The sequence below is a fragment of the Nyctereutes procyonoides genome, unplaced genomic scaffold, assembly GCF_905146905.1.
Source record: "Nyctereutes procyonoides isolate TBG_1078 unplaced genomic scaffold, NYPRO_anot_genome, whole genome shotgun sequence".
Lineage (NCBI taxonomy): Eukaryota > Metazoa > Chordata > Mammalia > Carnivora > Canidae > Nyctereutes > Nyctereutes procyonoides.
Window position 1 is genome coordinate 22,192,213 of NW_026575024.1, and position 17,573 is coordinate 22,209,785.

Sequence of the window (17,573 nt, forward strand, 5' to 3'; positions counted from 1 at the left end):
GAGACACAGAGAGAGAGAGAGAGAGGCAGAGACACAGGCAGAGGGACAAGCAGGCCCCACGCAGGAAACCCGATGCGGGGCTCGATCCTGGGACTCCAGGATCATGCCCTGGGGTAAAGGCAGGCACTAGACCACTGAGCCACCCGGGCTGCCCTGCCATCTATTTTCTATTAAGAATCTTAATGAAAAAAAATAAAAAAATAAAAAAATAAAAAAAAGAATCTTAATGTTTGCATCTTTAAATAGATATCAAGCATTTTTGATAATGTTGTTTTATAGTAGTGATGGTGAGAATCCTATACAACTTTTCAGCTATGGAAATATAAAATATTAACCTAGTGATGGCCTGGCACATAGTAAGTATTTAATGACTGTTGCCTCCATAATATTACTATTACTGTAGCTGAAGAACACAAGATTAAGCTACCTTAAAGCTTTGACTGCTAAAGAGCCTGGTTGCTGTGCTCTAGGGAACATAATAGCCTCCTTTTTGACCTTTGTGATCTGCCATCTCAGGAACAAATAACTGCCCAGATATCCCATGCTCAAGTACTGGTAGTCACACCCCCTTCTAAGAGAGCCCCACATATAATTTTACTTCCTTACCTAAGCTTCAAAACACAGTGATAGTGATACAGACATTAAAAGAGCCAAGTACAGGCATTTGTTATATCCTATGACAGGCTAAGAGTTTCTGGACCCTTCAGAAAAATCCCTCAGGAACAGACCCTAGAAAGGTCCAGATTATCCCCAAAGATCATTAAGGTGAAGTTAGTGTGGTCTAAAATGGACCAACCCAGAGCTTCCTAAAAATCCTCTCAATACCAATACTCATAGGATGACAGGGAATCAGTCATGCTTTTCAGCTATATTGGAGGTAGGAAAGAATTTAGGGCAAAGAAGGGAAACAGATTTTCCTGTGCCACCTGAAAGGAGGTGGAAGTGAGATGGGAGCAGGAAAATAAGCCTTCATGAGATCAAATAATTCTCATGTAAGGAATTAAAAAAGGAAGAATAATAAGCTCAGATATTTGAAGTTGCTTTTATTTGACAAAACCTGCTCATCAGGGATCCCTGGGTGGCGCAGCGGTTTGGCGCCTGCCTTTGGCCCAGGGCGCGATCCTGGAGACCCGGGATCGAGTCCCACGTCGGGCTCCTGGTGCATGGAGTCCGCTTCTCCCTCTGCCTGTGTCTCTGCCTCTCTCTCTCTCTCTCTCTCTCTCTCTCTCTATCATAAATAAATAAAAATTAAAAAAAAAAAAAGAAACCTGCTCATCACTGTTTAGTTGCTATCTGCTACCTCAAGTCTTCTGTTTTGTAAACTCCTACAATGGCATGGTTTAGGTGATAGGCTCTGCTTCCATATGCCGTCTACTAAGATGTTTGCCGTAATCTGCATTTGCCAGGCTAACAACCCCTTGCCCTTGATTATCACCCATACAGACAAATACCCTTTCACTGGTAACCTGTTTTGTTCTTATTTTGGTTTTGCTTAACTTGTGCCTCTCTGACATAGCAGTCCTTTTTTTCTACTCTGACCTATAGGTCTATAGAAGTGTACTATTGAAAAGTATTCCAAGAGAAGTTGTGGCATACAATAAAAACATAAATGGTGATTTTGAAATGACAGATTGTGGTAAGTTGCCCAATTTAATAATCTATATGTAGCATACCTTTGATTACATTGTACATAACACAGTGGGTGTCAGACAATATGGAGGCAATGATATAGGTGGGATGGATAATGCATATGTGAATGCATTAGGGAAAAAACAAGTTTGAGATAATTATGGGTCAGGTACTTCCCTCCCCAGAGAGGGTATAAATTGAAACCATTAACGTGTTCACCTGTTGTGTTTTAGAAGATATTCCACATTTAAGTTACATATGTTAGTAAAACACATAAAAGGCTTCCCAGAACTTTTAAATAAATAGGTAAATACTCCTAATTTCCCCAACATGTGCCTATTTTAAGCATTAGGCATTTATAATAAACGATTTTCATCAATAAAAACTCATTTCTGACATTGACTATGTTAATTAGCAGAGCATTGGCCTTTGATTGAGATATGCCTAACAGAAACCCTTATAGTAGCCACCTATTGGGAATGAGCTTCCTGATTAAAACAGTGATTTACTCATGGACTATGCATTCTTCATTATTATGTTAATGGACTACACAGACTGGTATTATTGATTAGAGAACGTCAGGGGCTCCTTCGTGGTTCAGTTGATTGAGTGGCCAATTCTTGATTTCGGCTCAGGTCATGATCTCAAGGTCTTGGAGTTGTGGGGTTGAGCCCACATGGGGCTCCTCGATTAGTGTGGAGTCTGCTTGTCTTCCCCCTCCCTTTCTGCCCCTCCCCTACATATTTTGCGCTCGCTCTCTCTGATAAATAAAATCTTAAACCAAGAGAGAAAGAAAATTTAAGAGACCCAGATTATAGCTTAATTTAAGTAACACAAATGTAATACACCAGTGTATTATATCAGCATGTTGAAAACTACAATACTTCCTCAGTGGCTTGTTTTAAGTATTACAAAGAATGATATGTGTGTGCTGTTTAACACCAGATCTGTCTAAAGTAAGGCCTCAGTAACAGCTATTGTATTTTATTAGTTAGTATTTCATTTTAAATGTCTTTTTTCTTTTTTTTTTTCTTCAGGAGCTAATATCTCTAAGGCCATTTTTTTTTTAAGATTTTATTTACTCATGAGACACAGAGAGAGAGAGAGAGGCCGAGGCACAGGCACAGGCAGAGGGAGAAGCAGGCTCCATGCAGGGAGCCCGACATGGGACTCCATCCCTGGTCCTCAGGTCATGCCCTGGACTGAAGGTGGCGCTAAACCGCTGAGCTACCGGGGCTGCCCCATATTCTTTTTTTAAAAGTACTTTGTAGGGCATCCCTGGTGGCTCAGCGGTTTAGCGCCGCCTGCAGCCCAGGGCGTGATCCTGGAGACCCTGGATCGAGTCCCAGGTCAGGCTCTCTGCATGGAGCCTGTGTCTCTGCCTCTCTCTCTCTCTCTCTTTCTCTCTCTCTCTCTCTCTGTGTGTGTGTGTGTGTCTCTATGAATAAATAAATAATCTTTAAAAAAAAAATAAAAGTACTTTGTTAAAAAAAAAGAAAAAGTACTTTGTAGGGGGCACCAAAGTGGCCCAGTCAGTTAAGCAGTTAAACATCCAACTCTTGATTTCAGCTCACGTCATGATCTTGGGATTCTGAGATTGAGCCCTACCTCAGGCTCCACACTGAGTATGGAACCTACTAAAGATTTTCTCTCCCTCTGCCCCTCCCCACCTTTCTCTCTCTCTCTCTCTCTCTCTACCTCTCTCAAAAATAAATAAATACTTTAGGGGTGCCTGGCTGGCTCAGTTGGAGGAATGTGTGACTCTTAGGGTTGTATGTTTGAGCTCCATGTTGGGTGTAGAGATTAGTTAAATAAAACTTTCAGGGGTGCCTGGGTGGCTCAGTCAGGCCTGTGCATTCAGCTCAGTTCATGATCCCAGGGATTGAGCACCCACATCAGGCTCTGCTCAGAAGGGAGACTGCTTCTTCCTCTGCCTGCCACTTTCCCTACATGTGCTGTCTCTGTCAAACAAATAAAATCCTAAAAAATAAAAAAATAAATAAATCTTAAAAAATAAAATTGAAAAATAAAATACTTGAAATATTGAAGACTAGGTCATACATTAAAAAAAAAAAAACACCTGAAAAGCAGATTCTCTCATGAGACAAAAATTGTTTTCTTTCTTTTTTTTTTTTTTTAAGATTTATTTATTTATTTTATGATAGAGAGAGAGGCAGAGACACAGGAGGAGGGAGAAGCAGGCTCCATGCCGGGAGCCCGACGTGGGACTCGATCCCGGGACTCCAGGATCAGGCCCTGGGCCAAAGACAGGCACCAAACAGCCGAGCCACCCAGGGATCCCCAAAATTCTGTTTTTATATGAAATATATAACATTGGTAAATGCAAATTGATAATCAGGTTATTTTATTTCACATTATATACCCATTTAACAATCACCAGACAATAAAGATATAAATAGAGCATGTTTTTACTTGTTTTTGGGAGTATATTGATACCTTTTAGAAATCCCAGCAAACTGCCAAAATATCACTAACGTGGATAAAACAACTAAAGTTTTAAATTGGCTCATGATCAGTAGCTTTTGCATAACTGGAGCTAAACAGCAATGCTCTCTCAGTCAGAAAGCCAGTCATAAATATTTATTGCCCACTGTTATTCCTGGCAATAAAAAAGGATGAATGAGGATATGGTAGGAGAAATATAAAACAAATATTAGGGATCCCTGGGTGGCCCAGTGGTTTAGCGCCTGCCTTTGGCCCAGGGCGTGATCCTGAGACCCGGGATCAAATCCCACGTCAGGCTCCCGGTGCATGGAGCCTGCTTCTCCCTCTGCCTCTCTCTCTCTCTCTCTCTCTCTCTCTCTCTCTCTCTGTGACTATCATAAAAAAAAAATTAAAAAAAAAAACAAAAACAAATATTAAATGATTATTCCAGGGAAGTGCTGCTGTGCTGGTCAAGCCCATCATATCACCCTTTGATTTATAAATAAATTCTGATCTTCTTTCTTATTTTTATCTTAAAATAATTTTACTTCTTTCTCCATTTTTAAGTGTTAAGAATCACAATAGGGATCCCTGGGTGGCGCAGCAGTTTGGCGCCTGCCTTTGGCCCAGGGCGCGATCCTGGAGACCCGGGATCGAGTCCCACATCGGGCTCCCGGTGCATGGAGCCTGCTTCTCCCTCTGCCTATGTCTCTGTGCCTCTCTCTCTCTCTCTGTGACTATCATAAATAAATAAAAATTTTAAAAAAATTAAAAAAAAATCACAATATATGCCTCTTCTCAATCTGAAGACTCATAACAGTATGTGCAAAGAAACCATCATCAGTCAATTGAGCAGCTCCTTTAGGGGTGATGGATGAGGGTTTCATCACTGTGTGCTTCCCAAATAATTTGGATATGTATGCCCAAGCTCTGAAACCAGTTCCCTGAGAAATGAATATCTACTGTTTCCTCAGTGTCTTTTTCCTTAGATGAAATGTGTTATCCTGGGATATAAAACCACATGCATGATGGTTGTAATTGGTGGCCACCTGCAACCCTGGGATAATTACCTTCTTCCATTCCACTTTCACTTTACATCTTTAGAAAATTCTGAAGCCAAAGATCCAGGCTGAACAATTTAGCATGTCTCTCCAGAGCTCTGCAGAAAATTACTCTATTCTCCTAAAGATTTGTCTCATTCACTGACAATTTATGTAAATGTGGTTATAAAATCACATTTTAATTGCTTTTTAATCACATTTAATTGACAGTGATTATATGATAATCCAAAAAGACATTCTTCTTATTCATGAGAGCAGTAGGGAAAATTATAAGACCGTAATAGTTCACTGATTCATTTATTTTTTTTTTTTTTTTTTTTTAATTTTTTTTTGTTTTTATTTTATTTATGATAGTCACACAGAGAGAGAGAGAGAGAGAGGCAGAGACATAGGCAGAGGGAGAAGCAGGCTCCATGCACCGGGGAGCCCGATGTGGGATTCGATCCTGGGTCTCCAGGATCGCGCCCTGGGCCAAAGGCAGGCGCCAAACCGCTGCGCCACCCAGGGATCCCCACTGATTCATTTAAAAAATATTTATCAGGGTCTGGGCACCCAGGTGACTCCGTTGGTTGAGCCTCTGACTCTTGGTTTCAGCTCAGGTTGTGATCTCAGGGTTGTGAGATCGAGCCCTGTGCCAAGCTCCACGCTTGGTGTAGAGTCTACGTGAGATTCTTTTTCTCTCTGCTCCTCCCTCAGCTCACAGGGGGGCTCACTCGCTCTCTCTCACACGCAAAATAAATTTTAAAAATCTTTTAAAATACATTTATTTATTTATTTATCAGGGTCACCTAGCTGGCTCAGAAGAACATGCAACTCTTGATCTCACAGTCATGAGTTCAAGCCCCATGATGAGTATACAGATTACTTAAATAAATTTTAAGACTTTTAAAAATTTTAAAAAATACTTATCAAACATGTACCTCAAATTATATCAGATAGAGATCCCTTCTACCCTCTGGAGAAAACATATTTGTAGCAGTTATAGCACCAGGCAAGCAAAACTTTGATCCCCATCTCTCCTGCAGTCTTTCATAAGTTCCATCTCCTAATTAAGACTCTAATTTAAGGGTACCCGGGTGGCTCAGCCATTGAGCATCTGCCTTTGGCTCAGGGCGTGATCCTAGGGTCCTGGGATCGAGTCCTGTATCAGACTCCCTTCAGGGAACTTGCATTTCTCTCTGTGTCTCTCATGAATAAATAAAACATTTTTAAAAAATGATTTTAGAGATGCCTGAGTGGCTCAGCATTTGAGCATCTGACTTTGGCTCAGAGCATGATCCCAGGGTCCAGATCGAGTCCCACATTGGGTTCCTTACAGCGGACCTGCTTCTGTCTCTCCCTATGTCTCTGCCTCTCTCTGTGTGTCTCTAATGAATAAATAAATTTAAAATCTTTAAAAATAAATGGTTTTTCCAACTGCAAGACTTCTCAGAGCCTTTAATATTCTAACATGGATTCTGAATTTCCAAGAGGAGGATATAATATGCAGCATTTCCTGAAGTTATTTGACCATATAGCCCTTTCCCAGCTATTGAGATCCTTCAAAATAGCATGAAGGGCACCTGGCTGGCTTAGTTGGTAGAGCATGTGATTCTTAATCTTGGGGTCATGAGTTCAAGCCCTATGTTGGACAAAGGGCTGCCTGACTGGTTCAGTAGAAGAGCATGTGAGTCTTGGTCTCAGAGTTGTGAGTTCCAGCCCCACACTGGGCATAGAGATTGCTAAAAATAAATAAACTTAAAAAAAAAAAAAGTCAAGGGGTGCCCAGGTGGCTTGGTCAGTTAAGTGTCTAATTTCTGATTTCAGCTTAGGTTGTGATCTTAGGGTTACAGGATCAAGCCCCATGTTGGGTTCCTCAGCAGAGGGTTTGCTTGAGATTGTCTCCCTCTCCTGCGGCTTGTGCATGTGTCCTCTCTCTCTCAAATAAATCTTCTTAAAAATTAATTTAAAAAAACACAAGAGTGAAAAAGATATCCAAATTGTGACTGAGATTTCTGATTCCATGGGGCTGCTTGGCCCTTGGACCATGCTTGAGTTTTCTAGTTTTCCTAAGATGCCTTTGGCTCTTTGGCTTTTTAAAAAGTACTTTGTAGTGCTTTTATCTATGTCTGCAATGTTTGCAGTCTAGTGTATTGAGAATAAAAACTTACTCGCTTCGGCAGCACATATACTAAAATGAGAATGAAAACTTTTCTTCAGGGAATCCTGGGTGGCTCAGGAGTTCAGCATCTGCTTTTGGTTCAGGGCCTGATCCCGGAGTCCCAGGATCAAGTCCAGCATCGGGCTGGGCTCCCTGCATGAAGCCTGCTTCTCCCTCTGCCTATGTCTCTGCCTCTCTCTCTCTCTCTCTCTCTCCTCTCTCTCTCTCTCTCTCTTTTTTTTTCTTTTTTTTTCTTTGTTTTTAATTTATGATAGTCACACACAGAGAGAGAGAGAGAGGCAGAGACACAGGCAGAGGGAGAAGCAGGCTCCATGCATCAGGAGCCTGATGTGGGATTCGATGCCGGGTCTCCAGGATCGCGCCCTGGGCCAAAGGCAGGCGCCAAACCGCTGTGCCACCCAGGGATGCCCCCCCCCTCTCTCTGTGTGTGTGTGTCTCTCACACATAAATAAAGTCTTAAAAAAAAGAAAAAAAACTTTTCTTCATATACTCAATTATTTTTATTTTTTTAGTCTTTATTTATTTGAGACAGAGCACAAGTAGGGAGGGAGAGGATATAGGGGAGGCAGACCCCCGGCTTAGCAAGGAGCCCTAAGCTGCTGATCCCAGGACTCTGAGATCATGACCTGAGCCAAAGGCGGACACTCAACTGACTGAGCCTCCTGGGCACTCCTTTATGCTGATTTTTTTTTTTTTTTTAAGATTTTGTTTGTTTATTTGAGAGAGAGCATGGGGACAGGGAGGGGCAGAGGGAGAAGCAGGCTCACCGTTGAGCAGGGAGCCTGATATGGAGCTCAATCTCAGGACCCTGGGATCATGACCTAACCCAAAGGCAGACACTCAACTGACTGAGCCACCCAGGTGTCCCTTTGCTGAATTATTTTCAATTTTCAGTGGTTTACTTAGCTCCCATAAGCAGATGATTCTTACATGTTCAAGTAGAATGGTTTGTAATTGTCTTGTAATGGTTTGTAATACTCTTGCAAAGAAAGAGTAGGGTAAATTTCTGCATGGTATCATAAGCTGTCCCAGAGTTACACAATAAATAGTAAAGCACCTCAAGATAAGCTATCATTTTATAACCTAGGAAACTAACTATAAACTGAGCACCAAGGAGATCCCTGGGTGGCACAGCAGTTTGGCGCCTGCCTTTGGCCCGGGGCGTGATCCTGGAGACCGGGGATCAAATCCCGCGTCGGGCTCCCGGTGCATGGAGCCTGCTTCTCCCTCTGCCTGTGTCTCTGCCTCTCTCTTTTTCTCTCTGTGTGACAATCATAAATAAATAAAAATTAAAAATTAATAAATAAACTGAGCACCAAGGTTCCTGTTGTGCTTGGGGAAAATAAGGCTCTTAGAACACTTCTTACCTGCCATGTATTACAGAAAAATAAATACAGGCAATTCATCTTGCTTCTTTCTTCATCTATGAGGATATGCTTTACCTTTTAGAGTCTTTCCACCTTTCTCAAAGAGCCATTATGACTATCTGCAGGCCTTTTGTTACCCAGAGCTCATGATTTGCCACTGCCACCCATACGTTGGAGCTCAATTTAGCTAAGCCCTCACCCAGGGCTGGTGCCCTCTGGCAACCAGTGACCATGAGCTCGAAAGGTATGGTTAAATTAAAAAAAAAAAAAAAGGGATCCCTGGGTGGCACAGTGGTTTAGCGCCTGCCTTTGGCCCAGGGTGCGATCCTGGAGATCCGGGATCGAATCCCACATCGGGCTCCCGGGGCATGGAGCCTGCTTCTCCCTCTGCCTGTGTCTCTGCCTCTCTCTCTCTCTCTCTCTCTCTCTCTCTCTCTCTCTCTCTCTCTCTCTGTGTGTGTATGTGTGACTATCATAAATAAATAAAAATTTAAAAAAAAAGGTATGGTTGTAAAAACATTCTTGCTGAAGTAATATTTAGAGAAAAAGAGTAGTAGCCTAAGTTTACGTACTTGCACTTCTCAAGATTACAATTTAATTTATACATAATATAGATAGATTTCTGAACCCTTTCTAAAAACATTAATTGGGCAGCCCAGGTGGATCAGCAATATAGCACCGCCTTCAGCCCAGGGCGTGATCCTGGAGACCCGGGATCGAGTCCCACCTCGGGCTCCCTACATGGAGCCTGCTTCTCCCTCTGCCTGTCTCTCTGTGCCTCTCTCTCTCTCTCTCTCTGTGTCTTTCATGAATAAATAAATAAAATCTTTAAAAAAATAAAAAAAATGAATTGCTTTACATAGAGATTTGTGTTTACTTTTTTGTTGTTGTAGAGAGAGTTGTAACTCAGATCACCACTTTATATATTAAAGTGCATCTGTTCGAACTGGAGGGTATTATGCTGAGTGAAATAAATCAATCGGAGAAGGACAAACATTATATGGTCTCATTCATTTGGGGAATATAAAAAATAGTGAAAGGAAATAAAGGGGAAAGGAGAAAAAATGAGTGAGAAATATCAGAGAGGGAGACAGAACATGAGAGACTTCTAACTCTGGGAAATGAACAAGGGATGGTGGAAAGGGAGGTGGGCAGGGGGTGGGGGTGACTGGGTGACAGGCACTGAGGGGGGCACTTGATGGGATGAGCACTGGGTGTTATGCTATATGTTGGCAAATTGAACTCCAACAGCAACAACAAAAAAGTGCATCTGTTCTAACACTGAATTCTTTTAACAGACTTGGAAAATGCTACAAAAACACCTGACTGTTCCAGTGGACCAGTGAAAGAGGAAAGAGGTGATCTTATCAAATTTTACAATACAATATATGTAGCAAGAGTGAAGTCATTTGCACTGAAATACGATTTGTCAAATCAGGACCATGTGGTACGTTCTATATTTTACTACTATATGAATATTTGTAGTCATAGGTGGATTACTGTGAGTTTACTAGATAAGCATTTCCACTGATATATAGGAGGGAAAAAAATGCTAGTAATTAATCAAAGAGTGATTAAGACAGTGATACAACACAGACCAGAGGAAATCATGGAAATTTTATCCATACTATGATTATGTTGCTGGGAATTACGTTAACATATGGGCAAGTACTAGATGAGAATATGGAAAAATGAAAACAATTCTGGTAATTTTTTTCTCTTGTTTTTTATTTCTGTTGTTACATTTATATACAAGATAACTATTTTGCTCAAGATAAAGAGAAAAGGACATAAATAGGCCTGAATAATTAATAGAGGCAACACTAAGATATTTTTGTGCAGATTTGGAAGTACAAGAATGCCTTTAAAAGTATTACCAATGTTGGGACACCTGGGTATCTCAGCAGTTGAGCATCTGCCTTGGGCTCAGGGTGTGATCCTGGAGTCCCAGGATCAAGTCCCACATTGGGCTCCCTGCGTGGAGCCTGCTTCTCCCTCTGCCTGTGTCTCTGCCTCTCTCTGTGTCTCTCATGAATAAATAAATCTTTAAAAAACAAAAAACTATTACCAGCGTATAAGCTGAGGTTGTTTCCCAGGAGAGTGGACATTAGTTGTAGAGGGACATGGTCGAAACTGCATCTAGCCAGTAGCCATATATGTGTATTTGTATCTCTCTTTACATTTCTGTCTTTGTCCCTTTTAAGGAATGTGGCCTGTGACTATTCTCAGAGGCCATGACTGTTCATTCAGTTCCATCAGTTCCACCTCCCCCTATAATGAGTATGTCTGTCACTAGTCAATTGAAACTAGTTTTATTAGGGGTGCCTGGGTGGCTCATTTAAGTGTCTGACTCCTGATTTCAACTCAGATCTTGATCTCAGAGTTGTGAGTCCAAGTCCCATGTTGGACTCAACACTGCACATGGGGCCTACTTTTAAAAAATTGGTTTATTAGCTTCAAGTGAAGATGTTGAATGAAATTGTTAATTAAGGAGCCATCTCCAGGGTCACCTGGGTGGCTCAGTGATTGAGTGTCTGCCTTTGCTCAGGCTATGATCCCAGGGTCTTGGGATCGAGTCCCACATCAGGCTCAAGGAGTCTGCTTCTCCCTCTGCCTATGTCTTTGCCTCTCTGTGTGTCTCTCATGAATGAATAAATAAAATCTTAAAAAAAAAAAAAAGGAAAGTGTAGTACCTGCTCCCCTAATTCTATTTCTAAGTCATTCACATTTCAATATAAAATCTTAACCAGGGCAGCCCTGGTGGCCCAGTGGTTTAGCACCGGCCTTCAGCCCAGGGCGTGATCCTGGAGTCCCAGGATCAAGTCCCACATCGGGCTCCCTGCATGGAGCCTGCTTCTCCCTCGGCCTGTGTCTCTGCCTCTCTCTGTGTGTCTCTCATGAATAAACAAATAAAATTTAAAAAATTAAAATAAAATAAAATCTTAACCATTTCAGTAACAGATTTGTTCCATGTTGGACTTATCCTGCTGGTTCATAGAGTGCTCTTTTTTTTCCCCCTCTGCTACTGCTTTGGTTATACGGTGTGTATGTATGTGTGTATATGTGTGTGTAGAGACAGAGGGAGATTGTTATTGTGTTAGGACATTGATTACTTTGCTTCTACTTTCTTTGCATGGACAAGAGGTTCCTTTTTTTTTTTTTTTTAAGATTTTATGTATTTATTCATGATAGTCACAGAGAGAGAGAGAGAGAGGCAGAGACACAGGCAGAGGGAGAAGCAGGCTCCATGCACCGGGAGCCCGATGTGGGACTCGATTTGGCAAATCGCGCCCTGGGCCAAAGGCAGGCACCAAACCGCTGCGCCACCCAGGGATCCCGGACAAGAGGTTCCTATGCTGCTGACTTACCACTTCTGGGTGTCTCAGAATTCTTCAGGAGTTCCTAAAAGATGCGTGGAAATAAACGTTAGTTTATTTGTTAGTAATTGTTGAAAAACAAAGAAGTAATTGACCATGTCTTTACTTTTTTCAGCCATGAACTCTTATAGTATAGCTGACACCTAACTAAGAAATGTCAATAAGAATAAAACTATGAGAGTGCTTGGCTGGCTCATTTGGTAGAGGATGCAAGTCTTGATTTTGGGTTTGTGAGTTCAAGCCCCATGTTGGGAATGAAGCCTACTTATAAAAAATAAAAATAAAAAAAAAGAATAAAAATATGGTGGGATTCACAAAAAGGAACTTAAACTTACAAAAATTTACTTTTGGTTATTTCAGATGGAAGCTCCACCTCTCTCTCCTTTTCCACATATTAAGCAACAACCAGGCTCACCACGCCGCGTTTCCCAGCAACACTCCATTTATGTTTCCCCACATAAGAATGGGTCAGGCCTTACACCAAGGAGTGCTCTGCTATATAAGTTCAATGGCAGCCCTTCTAAGGTAAGGTGCACACAAACCTACTTCAAAACAACCTATGTGCATGTGTTAAAAACTGGATTTCAGATTAATAGTTAGTAATCTTTAATCTTGGCCAGCCCCCGTAGCTCAGTAGTTTAGCACCGCCTTCAGTCCAGGGCATGACCTTGGAGACCCAGGATCAAGTCCCACGTCAGGCTCCCTTCCCTGCATGGAGCCTGCTTCTCCCTCTGCCTGTGTCTCTGCCTCTCTCTCTCTGTGTCTCTCATGAATAAATAAATAAAATCTTAAAAAAAAAAAAAGTAATCTTTAATCTTGCTCTTTGCCTGCAAAGTTACTACCAATAAATATGAACTGTTACTGTGGCAGATTTCCTGTGATCAAGAGGAGTATGTTCAATTGAGATAGTTTGATACATTACTATCGATATGATACTGGAGAAGTCACTGCAAGACTCCAGTGTGTCTCCCTGCTTAAGCATGATCTTGAGAAAGGACATATAAGGCAGCAGTTGTAACTGGTCAGACACAAGGAATATTAACTTTAAAGAAAGGCTTTGGAAGTAAAAGTTCATTTGATGAATGGGATAGCGAAAAGTCTGAAAATAGAGGCCTTCTCATATTTATACAGACAGTTCTGTGGTTATTCCCATCTTAACTTCCATGCAGTGATGAAGATGTCATAGTTACATGATTGTTGTTTTCAGACATTTGAAAAGCTATCAAGCAGATATGTTTAGTATGTCTCCAGAAGCCAACCTGACTAAAATATAATACTTCACAGACCTGCATTTCCTCTTCATAGAAGTTGGTTTTCCTGAAAGGATTTTTAGAAGAGATTCTTGCATGAAATCAAAGATGGGACCAATTGACTTCTCAGGCAGTGATATCAGTACCATAGATCAGAATCACCAGGGGTGCTTCTTGAACACAGCTGTCTGATAGACCTGCTGAATCCCAAATCTCTGGCAGGATGGTTCACTTGACAATTATGATCCACAGCATTCAGGAACCACTTCTCTAAGGCCTTGCTCTCAGAATGTAATTTATAGATCAACATCAACATCTCCTGGGAGCATGTTAAAAAAAAAAAGGCAGGAACCCAGGGGTGCGTAGGTGGCTCATTCGTCATCTGCCTTTGGCTCTATGATCAAGCCCTGTGTCATACTCCCTGCTAAGCAGGGAACCTGCTTTTCCCTCTCCCTCTGCTGCTCCCTCTGCTTGTGCTCTTTATCTCTCTGTCAAATAAATAAATAAAATCTTTAAAAAAAAAAAAACAAAAACAGGATCTCAAGCTTCAAGCCAGCCCTACTGATTCTGAATCTGCATTTTAAACAGGATCCACAGATGATTAATAAGCACATTAAAGCTTAAAAAGCATTGCTCTAGGAGGAGGATTTCAAACTTTAAGGGAGTTTAGAATCACCTGAAGGGCTTGATTAAACATAGATTCCTGGAACCTGTCCCCAGAGTATCTGATTCACTAGGTTTTAGGGTAAGGCTTGAGAGTTGCATTCCTAATAGGGTAAATCCAGTTTTTAAAGCCACTAGAAGATGTGTTCTAATCATCCTTTTTAGGTTGGCCTAGATTAAAAAAATAATCTCTGGGGAGCCTGCCTGGCTGGCTCAGTCAGTGGAGCATGCAACTCATTAATCTCAAGTTATGAGTTCATGTTCCATGTTGGGTGTAGAGATTACTTAAAATTTTTTTTAAAAATAAATCTCGGGGTACTGGGGTGGCTCAGTCAGTTAAGTGGCTGCCTTTGACTCAGGTCATGATCCTGGAGTCCAGGGATCCAGCCCCACATTGGACTCCCTGCTCAGCGGGGAGCCTGCTTTTCCCTTCCCTCTGCTCTTCCCCCTCAGCTCCTCCCCCACTCATGCTCACATGCTCAGTCTCAAATAAATAAAAATCTTAAAAAAATAAATTCTCTACCCTACTGTTTTTAGCTTTGGATAAAGTGCAGGGAAAAACAGCTTAGTTCTTCGCTGCTATTTCCTCTTTTTTCCCCCTTTACTCACATGTGTCCTCTGTTTTTGCAGAGTTTGAAAGATATCAACAATATGATACGGCAGGGTGAACAAAGAACCAAGAAGCGAGCAATAACCATCGATGGTGATGCGGAATCACCTGCCAAACGCCTCTGTCAAGAAAATGATGATGTTTTGCTTAAACGACTACAGGATGTTGTCAGTGAGAGAGCAAATCATTGAATGCCCTTCCTGTTTCTATGATAAAAAGCACTTTGAGATGGCAGAAAGCTAGGGCTCTGTCCTTCAAAACTTTCAGCCCTGTAGATGGAAAGTATCACTGAGTTAAAAGAAAAATTGCACCAAAATTATGTGCTTTTTTTTTTATTTTTTTACAATTTTCCAAAATGTGGTTGACAGTATTTTGAGTTGGATTGGAAAGCAGTTATTTCAAGTGCCTTTTAAACATTTTAATAGTTATAGAATTTTTTAAATATCTATTTCTTGGCTTAGTTTTTAAGATGAAGTAAGGAGATACCTCATAATTTTTTAGCTCACTTTTGAAAATAATCAAATGTTTCCTCCTGTGCTTTGTAACATGAAGGTAAATCATCTGTTTTTGGTAAACATGCTTTGAGATATCTCTGTTCTCGATTTAATACTGAGTAGGGGAGCACCTGGCTGATAGAATGTGAGACTCTTGATCTCAAAGTCATGAGTTCGAGCCCCATGTTGGGCATAGAAATTACTTAAAAAATAATATACGTATATTGAATAGGGATTGGCTTCCTTAACACCTGGGCCAAAGGATGATACACTAGCTTGTCTCTGACCCATTTGGGCAACTTCACATACAGGTGCTGTTACCATTCTGGGTTGTCTAGCTCCCTTCTCATGTCCTTTCTCCTTGAGCATAAGCAGATTTGTACCTCAGCCCATGCATTACTAAACTCCTTGCTTTCCAAGCATAAGCGCTCTTAGCTGATGTCACAATCTAATAAAAGGGGTACTTGGGTGCAGCTTTCCAAAGAATCAGCTGTTCAATATTCACTTTTTCTAATGTGTTTCCAGAATCTGGAAGGACATGGATAAACCATTCTTAATTAATTTTGAGAAAGCTATGAAATGTATGTTTTTTAAACTACAAACCTTATTTTTTTAAATACAAAATGTTTAACTTATGTTTAACCCTGGCTAATTCAATTTAGTCTAAGATTTGGCTGTAAATTTGTAATTGTCAGGAATTTTATTTTTAAATTTTAAGAAAAGTGATTTTGGTCACATTTTACTTTTCTGAAAATTACATCCTCATTTTTTTGTGTAGTATCTACACATGTTGTAAACCAAATAACATCAAACTTGTCTGAAGTCCTTGTATATATTTTTATGTAGCTCTATTGTGTCATTTTCATCTTGGTTATTAATGTGGAAAACATACATGAGCAGTTATACATTGACTATATAAGAAGCTCTGCATATGTTTTTTCAGCTTTTAAGACATGATATCAGTGTACATAAAATAGCTAATAAAACATTGAAGTTTTTGAGATATTGAAAGAAACTGTATTTGTGCTCTTTTCTGCATTACTATAAGCAATTGTGCAGCCACCTAGAACCTATACCTTCTCAAATACCTGCTTTTTTTTATTTTAAGATTTTATTTATTTATTTGTGAGAGACAGAGACATAGGCAGAGGGAAAAGCAGGAGACTGTTGTGAGACTCTATCCAGCACTCCTGGATCATGCCCTGAGCTAAAGGCAGACGCTCAACCACTGAGCCACCCAGGCGTCCCTCAAATACCTGCTTCTTATATTTAAAATACGTTAGTGTAACTTAAAAGCTAGGAAGAGAATGGGGAGTGACCAACTGCTTGAATAGTGTTTTCTTTTGAGTTGATGAAAACATTTTAGAACTTGATCTAGATGGTTGTAGCGCCTGCCTTTGGCCGGGGGCGCGATCCTGGAGTTCCAGGATTGAGTCTCACCGGGCTACCTGCGTGAAGCCTGCCTCTCCCTCTCCCTCTCCCTCTCCCTCTCCCTCTCCCTCTCCCTCTCCCTCTCCCTCTCCCTCTCCCTCTGCCTATGTCTCTGCCTCTCTCTCTCTCTCTCTCTCTCTCTCTCTCTCTCTTTCATGAATAAATAAATAAAATCTTTATTTTTTTTAATTTATTTATTTATGATAGTCACAGAGAGAGAGAGAGAGACAGAGAGGCAGAGACATAGGCAGAGGGAGAAGCAGGCTCCATGCACTGGGAACCCAATATGGGATTCGATCCCGGGTCTCCAGGATCGCGCCCTGAGCCAAAGGCAGGCGCCAAACCACTGCGCCACCCAGGGATCCCAATAAATAAAATCTTTAAAAAATTAAAAAATATATATTTTTTTATATTTGAAGAGTTTCCCCTCAATTCAAAAAATGCCTTGGACACATTAAAGACACAGGATGACTTCAAGGTTTTTTAATGAATTTGTGAAGCAAACTATGATACTGAATTAAGGAAAGGGCTTATTTCTCTCTTAGGGGGCAGCCCCGGTGGCTCAGTGGTTTAGCGCCTGCCTTCATCGCAGGGCGTGACCCTGGAGACCCTGGATCGAGTCCCACATCGGGCTCCCTGCATGGAGCTCTGCTTCTCCCTCCTCCTGTGCCTCTGCCTCTCTGTCTCCTCTCTGTGTATTCTCATGAATAAATAATAAAAAGAAAAAAAAAAAGGAAAGGACTTATTTCTCTCTTAGGAGTGCTTTCAGGCATATTTCTCCAGATGAGACTCACAGCTTAAAGTTCTTTCCTAGGCAGCCCCGGTGGTGCAGCAGTTTAGCACCGCCTGCAGCCCAGGGCATGATCCTGGAGACCCTGGATCGAGTCCTACATCAGGCTCTCTGTATGATGCTTGCTTCTCCCTATGCCTCTGTCTCTATGAATAAATAAATAAAATCTTAAAAAAATAAAAATGAAGTTCTTTCCTAATTAAGATTTTTATGTAGGGACACGTGGGTGGCCCAGTTAAGTGTCCACCTTTGGCTCAGGTTATGATCCCAGCTTCCTGGGATTGAGCCCCACTCA

General features: G+C 41.2%; 1 protein-coding gene across 3 annotated transcripts in view; it reads left to right on the forward strand.

Annotated features, from left to right (window-relative positions):
• RBL1 (RB transcriptional corepressor like 1) overlaps positions 1 to 16,186 on the forward strand; it is a 61,672-nt gene extending 45,486 nt beyond the window's left edge. For 2 of the 3 annotated variants that reach the window (XM_055343356.1, XM_055343347.1), the window contains 4 exons: positions 1,546 to 1,636; positions 9,962 to 10,110; positions 12,401 to 12,565; positions 14,584 to 16,185. In XM_055343356.1, coding sequence (XP_055199331.1) covers positions 1,546 to 1,636; positions 9,962 to 10,110; positions 12,401 to 12,565; positions 14,584 to 14,754 — 576 coding nt within the window. In that variant the 3' untranslated portion in view covers positions 14,755 to 16,185. Of the gene's footprint in view, positions 1 to 1,545; positions 1,637 to 9,961; positions 10,111 to 12,400; positions 12,566 to 14,583 lie in introns of all 3 variants that reach the window. The other variant, XM_055343338.1, reaches the window with a different exon arrangement.
• The last annotated feature ends 1,387 nt before the right edge of the window (positions 16,187 to 17,573 follow it).